At 57.6% G+C, this 11,343-nt stretch overlaps 5 protein-coding genes across 5 annotated transcripts; 3 read left to right on the top strand and 2 right to left on the bottom strand.

Annotated features, from left to right (window-relative positions):
* Window positions 1-1,316: 1,316 nt before the first annotated feature.
* CMQ_1384 (f-box domain protein, cyclin-like protein) lies at window positions 1,317-3,263 on the top strand (the record flags this gene model as incomplete). The annotated part of the gene is made up of 5 exons (XM_014318463.1): window positions 1,317-1,499; window positions 1,766-2,401; window positions 2,469-2,721; window positions 2,817-2,982; window positions 3,041-3,263. The coding sequence occupies 5 exons, from the start codon at window positions 1,317-1,319 to the stop codon at window positions 3,261-3,263; spliced, it is 1,461 nt and encodes a 486-aa protein (XP_014173938.1).
* A 54-nt stretch (window positions 3,264-3,317) lies between these two features.
* Window positions 3,318-3,909, bottom strand: CMQ_839 (thioesterase family protein; the record flags this gene model as incomplete). Its single annotated transcript, XM_014317918.1, has 2 exons — window positions 3,318-3,779; window positions 3,835-3,909. 2 exons carry the CDS (start codon window positions 3,907-3,909, stop codon window positions 3,318-3,320), a joined length of 537 nt encoding a protein of 178 aa, XP_014173393.1.
* A 458-nt stretch (window positions 3,910-4,367) lies between these two features.
* On the top strand, window positions 4,368-5,750 carry CMQ_1160 (peroxisome biosynthesis protein, pas10; the record flags this gene model as incomplete). Its single annotated transcript, XM_014318239.1, has 1 exon — window positions 4,368-5,750. One exon carries the CDS (start codon window positions 4,368-4,370, stop codon window positions 5,748-5,750), a length of 1,383 nt encoding a protein of 460 aa, XP_014173714.1.
* Window positions 5,751-5,928: 178 nt separating this feature from the next.
* On the bottom strand, window positions 5,929-7,033 carry CMQ_1201 (phosphoric ester hydrolase; the record flags this gene model as incomplete). Its single annotated transcript, XM_014318280.1, has 3 exons — window positions 5,929-6,273; window positions 6,332-6,413; window positions 6,465-7,033. 3 exons carry the CDS (start codon window positions 7,031-7,033, stop codon window positions 5,929-5,931), a joined length of 996 nt encoding a protein of 331 aa, XP_014173755.1.
* A 550-nt stretch (window positions 7,034-7,583) lies between these two features.
* On the top strand, window positions 7,584-10,100 carry CMQ_1081 (plasma membrane channel protein; the record flags this gene model as incomplete). Its single annotated transcript, XM_014318160.1, has 5 exons — window positions 7,584-7,645; window positions 7,702-8,683; window positions 8,730-8,838; window positions 8,905-9,940; window positions 10,028-10,100. The coding sequence occupies 5 exons, from the start codon at window positions 7,584-7,586 to the stop codon at window positions 10,098-10,100; spliced, it is 2,262 nt and encodes a 753-aa protein (XP_014173635.1).
* Window positions 10,101-11,343: the final 1,243 nt, after the last annotated feature.

Here is an 11,343-nt window from a genome sequence, read left to right as displayed (position 1 = left end):
TCGACAACGGCAAGATACTACGATGAGTTGGTCTCTTGTACTCCGTATCTTCCTGCTAATCTGCCTCGTATTTTTTCCCAATTTTAAAAATTTCGTGATCTTGCGAGTATTCGTATGCGTGCTTGCCGTCCCTGGCACAGTATTTCGGACACAGTCCTCTCGGGAGCCCACTCTTGCTGATTCAAGGCCGCATACGTTCGGGGCAAGGGACCGGATAGGTGGTGTGGTAGTGGTGGCCTGTGCCCTATGCTCGGATGTGACTTGTGACAGAACCTATGTAGTGACCGAGGGAAAAGGGCGCAAAAGTGGCCTGTTATTGGCGTGGCTCGTCCAAGGCACATAATATGCTCCCAGACAGGTTATTACCGGCTGGTTTTGGCCCTACTCGTACTATGTACTACAGGTATGGGTCGTCGTTCCGTCATGCTCTTTTTCTGGGGACAGCAGCTATCAATGCCCCTGCAGCAGTCTTAGCTTCGCGATGGAAAAGCCTATAATGCCTGGTAGCACGGAATGCCGCGCGTGGGGGGTCTACGTATAGAGTCTGGGTACGAATTCTCGTAATGTGTCTCTATTTCGCAACGGTACAGGTGGGGGACAAAACTGTCATTTCGTATAGAACGAAATAAACGTCTTTCGAAACGGTGACAAGTCACTTCCGCCTTGGTTTGCTGCCGTCTAGGATGGGGCCGCAATATGTGGAGAGTTTCTAATGGTACAGCCTGTGTTCCTCCCACATGCAGCATTGGTAAGCTGCGACCGGGAGTGTACGGCGTAGTATTTGCAGAGGCCATTTGCATAACCTCTGTTCGAGTTGACACAGGCCTATCTGACAGCGACTGTGGTGAATTGCTCCATTTCTTGCGATAAGATTGTCTCGGACTGCTGTTTACAGAAGGGACGAATGGTCGAGATGGTATCTTATTACATGGTTTCCTAACTCGTCGTTTAATAGGGGCTGCCCCTCACTGTAACTTCCCCGCTCTCTTCGGGCTTTGCCTCATTTACGTAAATGCTGCCTTGTTCTTGTATTCTAACTTTGACCGTCGTTGTGAATCTGATCAAGTTCTGGTCCTTTTCTAGGTCTACGGCCTCTTCTTTCTAGCCGGTGTTAATTTTATGTCCTGTCCACACATGCACGGGACGGGCTCTATTTCCTGAGCTTGCCAGACGATGACGTGCTCTGCCGAAGAGGCCCGATAGTTCCCAGAACCTTCTACTCAGTACTGATGATATCACGTCCCGACTCTTTCGTCCACCTGTTTGGTGCTAAACACCTCCCAACCACCGCTCTATCTGCCTATCGGCCCCTCAAGATGGCCGTTTTGACGCAGCTCCCCCCCGAGATCATCCATGCCATTTTCAGCTCTTGCAGCCCTGATGACCTCGTCTCTCTCGGCCTAGTCAACCGCTGGGGTCGTGATTTTGTTCACGACAACAATGCTCTCTGCCGCTCTGTCTACTGTTCCCACTTTGTGCGTCCATGTCTCACGCTGCCGGTGTGTCGGCTATGCTGCTATGCTCGTGATACCTAATATCTGCGGACAGGACGAGCCTCCTACCAAAGATTTGGACTGGATTCGTGAATTGCGAGACTATCTGCGTCTCAAAGCAATATGTGCCAGCCCAAATCCAGAAAAGGTATAAGCCGAAAAGACCCCTGCTTAATAGAGTAGCTATGCGCGCCTTGCCGAAGCATATCTACTCAAAGCCTGATGCACCCGTTTTGACATCTTACTATACTAATATACCGTACTCGGCACAGAAATCCGAGTTACCGTTTGTCCACGCGACGGTGACGCGAATCCTCAGCCATTCAGCTCAGATCCAGCCTGGCAGTGCTGACACGCTGTTTGCACACCGGACCTTCCGGAACGCGAAGATCCTGGCCGAGCTTCTCGGCTCCAAGTCGAACGAGCGTGCCTTCATGTGCAGATCGTTTCTGTTCGAGAATGGGCGAGACTGGAGAATGCGACTGCATTTTCCTCAAGCACCCGTTGAAGAACAACAGATGAGTGCCGAGCTGCACTGCCTCTACGGTACCATGATACAGCAATACCAGGACGATTTTGTCGATTTTGACACATACCCCCATGCTGCATCTAAAGTCTATGACATTCGGTCATACACTCGTAATACAGGTTGGGGACCTTTCATGGCTGACGGCTCGGGGCGTGGTGATTGGGAAAAAATAGAAGCCATTCTCATTGCGCTGCGACATAACGCCGTGGCAAAAGGGCTGATGAAATTTCCCGTTATTTCGGAGGTTTGGAACCACTCGTTCGGAGGCGCCTGGCCACGGAGCTACGTGCCCATCCGTCGGGACGTCAGTATCACTCCCCGAGAGATCGAGCCGCTGGACCTCCAAGACCCCTACAATGTGACGGGAACCTGGATGAGAGTATGTTTCCCTCTACACGTTGTCTGTACTGTCTGTGAGATGGCAGAAGGCTGACTGGCCCGTATAGATTATCTGCTTTCTTGATTACCGTGATTTCTTCCACTTTAACTTCCCGGACGAGAACGCTCTCCCGGCAGACAGGCCGCGAAGGCCTTTAAACGAAGAAGAAGAAGCACGTCTGGTAATCATGAAGCTACATGTCACAAAAATCGACCCGCCTGACGAATACGGTCACCCGGACTACCCTATCGTACATTTTGAAGGGATGTCTCATTCCATGGACAACCCATGGGATGACAATGCTAACTCCAATCTGCGAGGTGAGATAAGAAGCTTCTACTCCGGAGTCTATCCAACTCTAGCAATATTTTGAACAAGCTTGCCTCTAGATTCTAATAGAAATTTGCGTCACTAGGAACGTGCCGCATGACAAAGCATGGCGAGGTGCACTGGACAACCTTTTACATAGTCGAAGGACAGGAACGTTGGCGCAGTGAGAGCCTCCAGTTGGGCGGGGTGAGGTCAGGACGAGGAGTTGTTGGCAATTGGTTTGATGCCAACTATGAAATACAGGGACCATGGTATGTTCTCGGCACGACATCTTCTTCGTTTGCCTTAGTCTGACATGTGTTGTTGTAGCGGACCGACAGCCTTTTGGAAACTCCACGAGAAAGAACCTTTGAAGGGCGATGATTCAAGATTGGAGACGTTTCCCTATTTCCTGGCAGGTCCCACCGACATCAACATCAGCATTGTCATCAGCATCGACCACCATCACTTTGCTGTCGCCAACAATTTTTATGACGAGGACGAAGACGAAGAGTACCAAGACGAAGGCGAGGGCGAAGACGATACGGACTAAGATGCGACCTCAAAGACGAAAACGTGAGCGGCTCTGGGCATTTTTCGGTCGTGATTACAGGCTGCTGCGTGGGAGGTATGTCTGGACCTTGCCGTGTTCACATGTGGCGAGCACGGCGCCATCGCTGCGCCTGCGCATGACACCGCGAAGGCTAGACATCGTGCGGCCGGTGTGGACAACTTCGCAGTCGAAGAGGACGTCGGTATCGCAGGGGGTTGGGCGTACGTATGTGACGGCCAGGGTGCGGCTGACGCCGAGATTCTGCCACGAGGCGGCGATGGGATCTTCGTTATCATCGCTTCCAAGCTTTGCGATGGGCCTGGGAGCTGCCTGGGCGAGACTGGTTGCAAAGTCGAAAAAGGTGGCAACGGCACCGCCGTGCATGTTGCCCATGGAGTTGCAGTGCTCTGGTCGGACGGTGTAGCCGAGGACGACGCGGGGACGGACGTGGTGAGTGGGCGAGTCGGCGTCGACTGACACTAGGTCGATGTGGTGGATGAAAGACGACATGTAGTCCTGTGGGAAGTCAGTGATAGGACGCGTTTGAAGAGGACTGTCTGGCTGGAAGCACTTTGAAGCCGGCCTTATCAGCGTGCTTGGCAAAGTCCAGCATTTGCTGTATGCGCGTAGTATATGGATCAGTCATGGTGATGGGGAAGCTGTAGACCGTTGCAACGAGATGCAATTGACAATAGACGAGCAAATCTGCATTGAAGGCATTTCCATCAGAAGCGACAGGATTGTCGCATTGGAAAGTGCTTATAGCTCTGCGAAGTAATACTGTTATGTGCTAAAGTGGGTGCGGGGGACAGTGTAAGCCGAGCTAGCATGGGGTTTGCCTCGGCATTTCATTTCAGCCACAGACGCGGCGGCTGGCGCATCATTTCAGCCGCGTCCCTTCCTGTTTTGCCCCAAAGTCACGACCGCCATCTGCAACAGCCATCGGGACGATGGTCGATGTGAGCGGTTAGCGAGCAAAGCGAACGACAGCGAACGAAAGCGAACGAAAGCGAAAGTAAAAAACCGACTGCACAGACAACAACGCGAGCGACAGCGAGCAAAGGTGTGCCGACGAACGCGTCCCGTTTCCCCTAGCCAGACACGATGGAATTTGCATCAGGGGCTGCGGTGGACGAGCAGAAGCCGTCGCTGTTCGAGCTGCTCTCGGAGCAGCAGCTGAACGGGCTTCTGCCGCCGACGCTGCGTTACCTGCTGACGGTGGCGACGCAGCGATACCCACGGTACCTGCTGCGGGCGCTCAACTCGTTTGATGAGCTGTACGCGGTGGCGATGCTGGTAGTGGAGCACTACTATCTGCGAACACGCGGCGGCACATTTACGGAGCACTTTTACGGCCTGAAGCGGGAGCGAGCAGTGGAAGGCGGCGATGGGACGGTGCTGCGAGCAGCGGCCGGGGCGCCGTCTGTGGTGCGGGAAGTGCTGCAGCTGGGCAGCTCTTCGGCCGCGAAGACGGCAATGTCGGGAGACCTGTGGCGAAACCTAGCCGTTCTGGTGGGCGTGCCGTACATCAAGCGCAAGCTGGACGAGGCGTACGAGGTGGACGCGCCTCGGGCGCGGTTGGGCGTGGCATACCAGCAGCTGCCGACCAACGCGACGATGCGTGAGCGGCTGCGACACGCGGCGCGCTGGTTTCTGCGCAACGTGTATCCGAGCGTGCATGCGGCCTACGGCTTTGCCACGCTGGCGTTCCAGTTGGCGTACCTGTTTGACGGCACGCCGTACGCGAGTCCGCTGCTGTGGTTGGCACGCACGCGTGTGCGGCGCATGACCGGGGCTGACTACCGGGCCATTGACGAGATGGAGAGCGGGAAGTCGGCGACGGCATCTGCGTCGTCGGCGAGTGCTCGCCTGCTCTCGGGGCTGTCGCTGGTGTTGCCGACGAGCATCTTTGCGCTCAAGTTCCTTGAGTGGTGGCACGCGTCCGACTTTGCCAAGCAGTTGTCGCTCAAAGCAGCAGCCAGCCTGGACCTGCCGGCACCCATGGCGACCGGTCTTGTAGCAGCCGACGGCCAGAGAAGGAGCAGCAGCAGCGGCGGTGGCAGTGCCAGCAGTAGCAGCAGCAACGGCGCCGGGGCGGCTGGGCGCAAGGGGATTCTCAAGAAAGAGTCGCGGCTGGCGCCACAGGACTCGAGCGAGCACGAGACCGAAGCTGACGATGAGGAATACTTGGCACGCACGGCGCCGATTGCGAAGCCGTCGCTGCTGCCCATATTCACGGTGGCGGTGCCGACGGACTCGAGGCTGTGTCCGATCTGCGGCGACACAATTACGACGCCGACGGCCTGCCAGACGGGCGTGGTGTACTGCTACATCTGCATCCACAAATGGGTGTCCGGCCAGCACGACAAACAGGAGGCCTTTGTGGCCGATAAGGCCGGCCGGTGGGAAAGCGGTGTTGGCCGGTGCGCAGTGACGGGACGGCGCATTTTGGGAGGGACCGAAGGGCTACGGCGGCTGATGGTATGAGAGAGAAGAGAGACAGAGAGAGCATTCTTGGGCGGCGTTTGTAATCATTTATGCTGCACATTTACACTGGCGTTTGGGATTGGTGGGTGAGAAGGAAGAGAAGCACGTAATGGCGGAGGTCTCTCCCAGAGCCAAAGCCAAGAAGCGAGAATAGAACAGACGCAATGATGAGGCCCAGTCACAGATCAATGACCTGCACATCGTTGCGCAGACGGCCGGTGTCGCCATACATCTGAGCAGCGTTGATCAGCACGGTTGTTGGGCAGTCTATCGTCATAGACGGCCAGGCTAGAGCAGCAGCCGATGACAGGACGCCGGAAAGCAGCAGGCGCAGACAGGCCAGCCACGACGATGGCGAAGCCTCGCCCATGAGCGATTCGTAGGCCTGCTGGCTGGCGTCCCAGTGAAGGACTTCACGGCCGGCTCCCCAGTGCACGTGACCAAACACGTGCAGAGCAGGGCGGACGCGCCAGAGCTCACGGAGGAGGCCGGGGCAGCCGAGCTCGAGATCGCAGTGATGGCGCTGCAGGTCAAAGATCAGAGGTGGATGGAGTCAACGGGGCCGGGACACAAAGCCTTACAGGGGGGGCATGAGTAACGAGGATGTCAATGTCGGCGGGGATGGCATCCTTCCAGGGAGGGGTGTCCGGATCGTACTGGAAGCTGTGAGAGTGAGCATGGTGGGAGCGACGGGAGCTCAGAGGGATGGCATACGCAAACGAGGCCGGTCCGCAGACGGGAATGTCGGGGGCGCCAAAGACGGTGAGCCGGCGGCCGGCAGCAAAATCGAGGACGACAGAGCGGTGTTGGAGGTAGTGGACGTTGGTGGCGAAGACGGGATCGGGCGGCAAAGGCGACGTGAGCCCAGCAGCCACACGAGCGACCGGATCCATCCAAGCGTCATGGTTGCCGGCGACGACAACCTTGTGGCGATGTGGCTGGGCGGTGAGCCAGTCGAGCATGAGCTGCAGATCGGCCGGCGAGCCGCTGTTGGTGAGGTCACCGGCGTGGATGAGCAGGTCGCCGGGAGGCACATGAGCCGGAAAGAGGTCGTGCGTGTCGGCGATGCAGACGACACGAAGGGGGGCTGATGTCGAGCTCGAGTTCGTTTCTGTCTTTCTTGTTCTCGTTCTCGTTCTCATCCAACTCTGCATTGCTGTCATTGCTCGCCACAGAAAATAGGCGACTGCGCGCACCGGCGACGCCAGCAGTCGGTCCAGCACGCTGGGCGGTTCCCAGGGTCCAGCCCGCGATAGCCCAAGGCGCACGAGAAGCGATGACATGGGGACGAGCGACAATGTTGCTATGTGTGTGTCGATATGTGTATGTCAATCGTGCATATGTACTGTCGACACTCAGATCACCTTAGTCATCGCGTCACAATGCAGCGTCCTGATTGGTTGCATGCCTACGCTCCGATCGCCAAGCCTTTTTCCCGCATCTCGCTCGCGCTGCGCACAGACCACCAAACCCACCTCGGGGTGGGAAGGAGCAGCTGAAAATGGCACGTAGCGCCTGCCTGGCTTTTTTCTGCCCTTGCTAGGAGGGGCTGCTGACGTTGACGGTCAGAGACATACGTCGTAGAGCTTTGCGTGCAAGCATATCAACCTCCTTTCTCATCTCTTCCCTTCTTTTTCACAACACGTCCCTATCTGGTCCCAGCACCCTCTCCCCCCTACGACCTCCTACCGCTCTTCGCATTTCTACTCGGTCCAGACGACCCAAGGGAAGCTGTCTGGTCCTGCTCTCGTTCTTTGCCGCACCTCAATGGCATCGAGCAGATAGACCGTCTTTTTACCTTTTGCCTTCCCGACAGCTGACACGTGTCCCTCAATGGCGACGGCAAGCAACACCCAGGCCCACGAGAGTGGCTCTGATACCAACAGCAACTATGGGTGAGTTGTTGTGTCCCTGTCTGCACCTCGCTCTTCCAGTCTCTTCTGACCTCCAGCGTCGACTACGTCATCCACTTCCTCGTCCCCGAAAAGGAGCGCAACGAGGCCGAGGCGGCATTTGTGCAGCTGATCGAAGCACTGGCGGCGGCCGGCTTTGCCACCGAGGTGCGTGCCGGTGCCGACAAGGGCTCGCTGCTCGTGTTCACCAGGCTGGCCTCGGCCGGTCTGCTGCGCACGCAAGTCTACCGCTCGCGGCTGCAGGACTGGCTATACGGCATTCGCACTCAGGCGCCGCCCAGCCGCAAAACCCAGGGCGGCCGCGACGTCGACCTGGCCGCCTACTTTGCTGACGAGCCCATCAGCGAGGCCGAGCGTCTCCGCCTGATCTACTTACTGCTGACCCGGTCCCGGAGCGAAGGCGGCGCCGGCATCACGCCGCCCGGAAGTGACGCTCTCGCTGGTGGCAGCAACCCGCATCGCTTTGTTGCCGGTCTCTTCCCCCTGCACGACCACGCCTTCAACCGCGCCTGGATCAAGCAGTGGGGCACCAAGTACATGCTCGATGCAACCGACCTCGACAGCATTCGTGACAAGTTTGGCGAGCGCGTTGCCTTTTACTTTGCCTTTCTTCAGAGCTACTTTGCCTTTCTGCTCTTTCCCGCCGCCTTTGGCTTCGGCGCCTGGCTGCTCTTCGGCCAGTTTTCTTGGTTCTATGCCGTCGTCAACTGCCTCTGGTCCGTCGTCTTCTTTGAGTACTGGAAGAAGAAGGAGGTCGACCTGGCCGTTCAGTGGGGCGTCCGTGGCGTCTCGCAGATCCAGCTGCCTCGGCCTCAGTTCCGCTTCGACCGCGAGGCCAAGGACCCCGTCACCGGCGAGTCCGTCAAGATCTACTCGCCCTTCCGCCGTCTCTCCCACCAGCTGCTGCAGGTGCCCTTTGCCCTTGCATGCGTCGCCGCACTCGGCAGCCTGATCGCCCTTTGCTTTGCCATTGAGATCTTCATCACCGAGGTCTACAGCGGGCCTTTCAAGCAGTATCTGGTAGGCTGCCTCCTCCTACGCTCTGTCAACATCTCCTAACCTCTAGACCTTCTTGCCTACTATCCTCCTGACCGGCCTTATGCCCGTCCTTACCGGTGTGCTTTCCAAGGTGGCCGAGAGACTGACCGTGCTGGAAAACTACGCCACGCAAGACAGTATGGACAGCCTCCCATTTAGCCTGCTTAGACCTTCTTTCGCCTGCTGACAGTGACGACGTGCAGCTCACCAGGCCGGCCTTGTGCAAAAGATCTTTGTCATCAACTTCATCACGTCCTACCTGCCCATCTTCCTGACCGCCTTTGTCTACGTGCCCTTTGGCAAGGTCCTCGTGCCGTACCTGGATGTGTTCCAGATCACGGCGCAGCGCCTGACCGGCGACAACAAGACCGAGACGGCCGCCGAGGTGCAGGTGACGTCGCTGCCGCCGCCGAGCTTCCAGATCAACCCAGACCGCCTGACGAAGCAGGTCATCTACTTCACCGTGACGGCCCAGGTGGTCAACTTTCTCCTCGAGGCCGTCGTGCCGTACGCCAAGCGCCGGGTGTTCAAGGTGGTCAAGGAGGAGATGACGTCGCGCAGCGGCCAGGGTGTCGTCCACGAGAAGGACGCGCCGGAAGAGTCCGCCTTCCTCGAGCGCGTGCGCAACGAAGCCGAGCTGGGCGTGTACGACGTCACGATCGACTACCGCGAAATGGTGGTGCAGTTTGGCTACCTGGCACTGTTCTCGGCCATCTGGCCGCTCACGGCCTGCTCGTTCCTCATCAACAACTGGGTCGAGGCTCGATCGGACGCCATGAAGATCGCCATCGGCAGCCAGCGGCCCATTCCCTGGCGAGCAGACTCCATCGGACCCTGGCTGGCGCCCTTGGGCTTTTTGTCGTGGCTCGGCAGCTTGACCAGCGCCGCGGTGGTCTACCTCTTCCGATCGGACCCCCACGGCCCCGACGGCGAGCCCTGGAACATCCGCGGCTGGGCGCTGCTGCTCAGCATCCTCGTGGCCGAGCACCTGTATCTGGTCGTGCAGCTGGTTGTGCGCTACGTCGTCGATAAGATGGACAGCCCCGGCCTGCAAAAAGAGCGCGCCGAGCGCTTTGCCCTCCGCAAGAACGTGCTCGCCGAGTCCCTGGGTGTGGCTGAGGCCGAGGCGGAAGCGCAGCTCAGCCCGGTCGCGTCGAACAGTCCGGCAATCACGCGCGACGTTTTGGAGGAGGACCTTCGCCAGACTTCGATCCAGAGCCAAGGCTCTCCGGAAGCATTGTAAGTCTGGTGACAGAAAAAAAAACCCAAGAGAAAAAGGAACTGCTTGAAATGGGTCAACTGACACAGGTGCTGGGGGCAATACAGGTTTTGGCTTCGCCAGCGTGGTGCCTCTGAGACGATCCAGATTGGCCGGGGCTTGATTTCGGAGGTATCTTGAACGTTTAGATTACTGCTCTGCCTTACCGCTAGGCCACGCTATATTAGCGGCCATGCTAGCAACAGTTAATCTGGTCGACGTCGCCTGTAGCCGACGTCGACGCCTAAAAACACGATGTCGTAGGGCCAGCCGGGGAAAGCCTAGACAAGTCTAGGATGTTGGTTGGAGGGAGCTTTGGGGGGACAGTCGGAGAAATTGGCCGTCTTTTGGGTTTGGGTATTTAGCTGCGGCGGATCTGCGCTTTGGACAGGCCTGTGTATCTTACGGAGTACATACGACGTACTGCAAGGGACAGGGTTTCAACGCCGGACTGATCAATCCGAGAGTGGCTTCGGTGTGCCTGCAGACGGGGCATTTTCCTTTGTCGACCGCTGGCGACGTTCCCGAGGTTCAAGGCGACAATAAGCCGGCAGGCTAGCCAGTAGCACGGCTTGGCAGACAGTATACGGAGCATGCAATGACATCTATGTACCTAACTTCCCGCGGGCTTGGAATTGTGCGTCATCAGGGATCCCTCTGTGCAATCGGTCTGACCCGGTGATGCATCGGGGAAGTCCTGCAGGAGGCTGAGCAGCAGGGACGGCTCGGATGGATTCTCCTGTTTCCGGTTTTCATCTCTGGTTCGAAAGAGGCCACTCTGTCTCATCTGCACCAGCCACTTTGGTCCCGGGTAGTCAGACACTGGCGCCTGGCATCGGCTGCCGGTAGCCCCCTTTCGCTTCCTTACCTTCTGTTCTCGCATGGTCCGCAGCCCCGATTGAACAGCCTATTGGACAGGGCCATGCTACTGTATCTCACATGCATGTTTGAGGACTCGTAGGCAGGAGAGCGCTGGCGCGCGAGACACCGCATAATTGGCAGCAAGAGAGGGGCTGGCTACTCGAGCCTGGGTGGAGATTCAGCGGGGCGCAATTATCTCGCAGAAGCGCAGTCTTATTTCGCTATCTCTCCGTCCTCTCTCTGCCAGTCGCTTCTCCGTAGGCGGTCCGACGCCATAGCCAAAGAGTCGTAGAGAGAAAAGCAGCGCCCCGTTATTAGCTGTTTTCGCCTTGCTGGCCCGTCTCTCTGTCCCCCCCTTCTGGCTTCAGGGTCGCGTGCTGTTCTGCCTGGGCGCATCGGGCATTCTTACTTTGTACGAGGAATGCGAGTCTCGAACAGGGCACTGCGACGACGAAACGACAAATGACGCTGCAACCAGGACGAGACAACTGCGACTGCAACCCCAAACTCAATTTCAACCTCG

This window comes from Grosmannia clavigera (assembly GCF_000143105.1).
Source record: "Grosmannia clavigera kw1407 unplaced genomic scaffold GCSC_140, whole genome shotgun sequence".
Lineage (NCBI taxonomy): Eukaryota > Fungi > Ascomycota > Sordariomycetes > Ophiostomatales > Ophiostomataceae > Leptographium > Leptographium clavigerum.
Note: the sequence above shows the minus strand (reverse complement) of the source record. Positions and strands in the feature narration are given on the sequence as shown.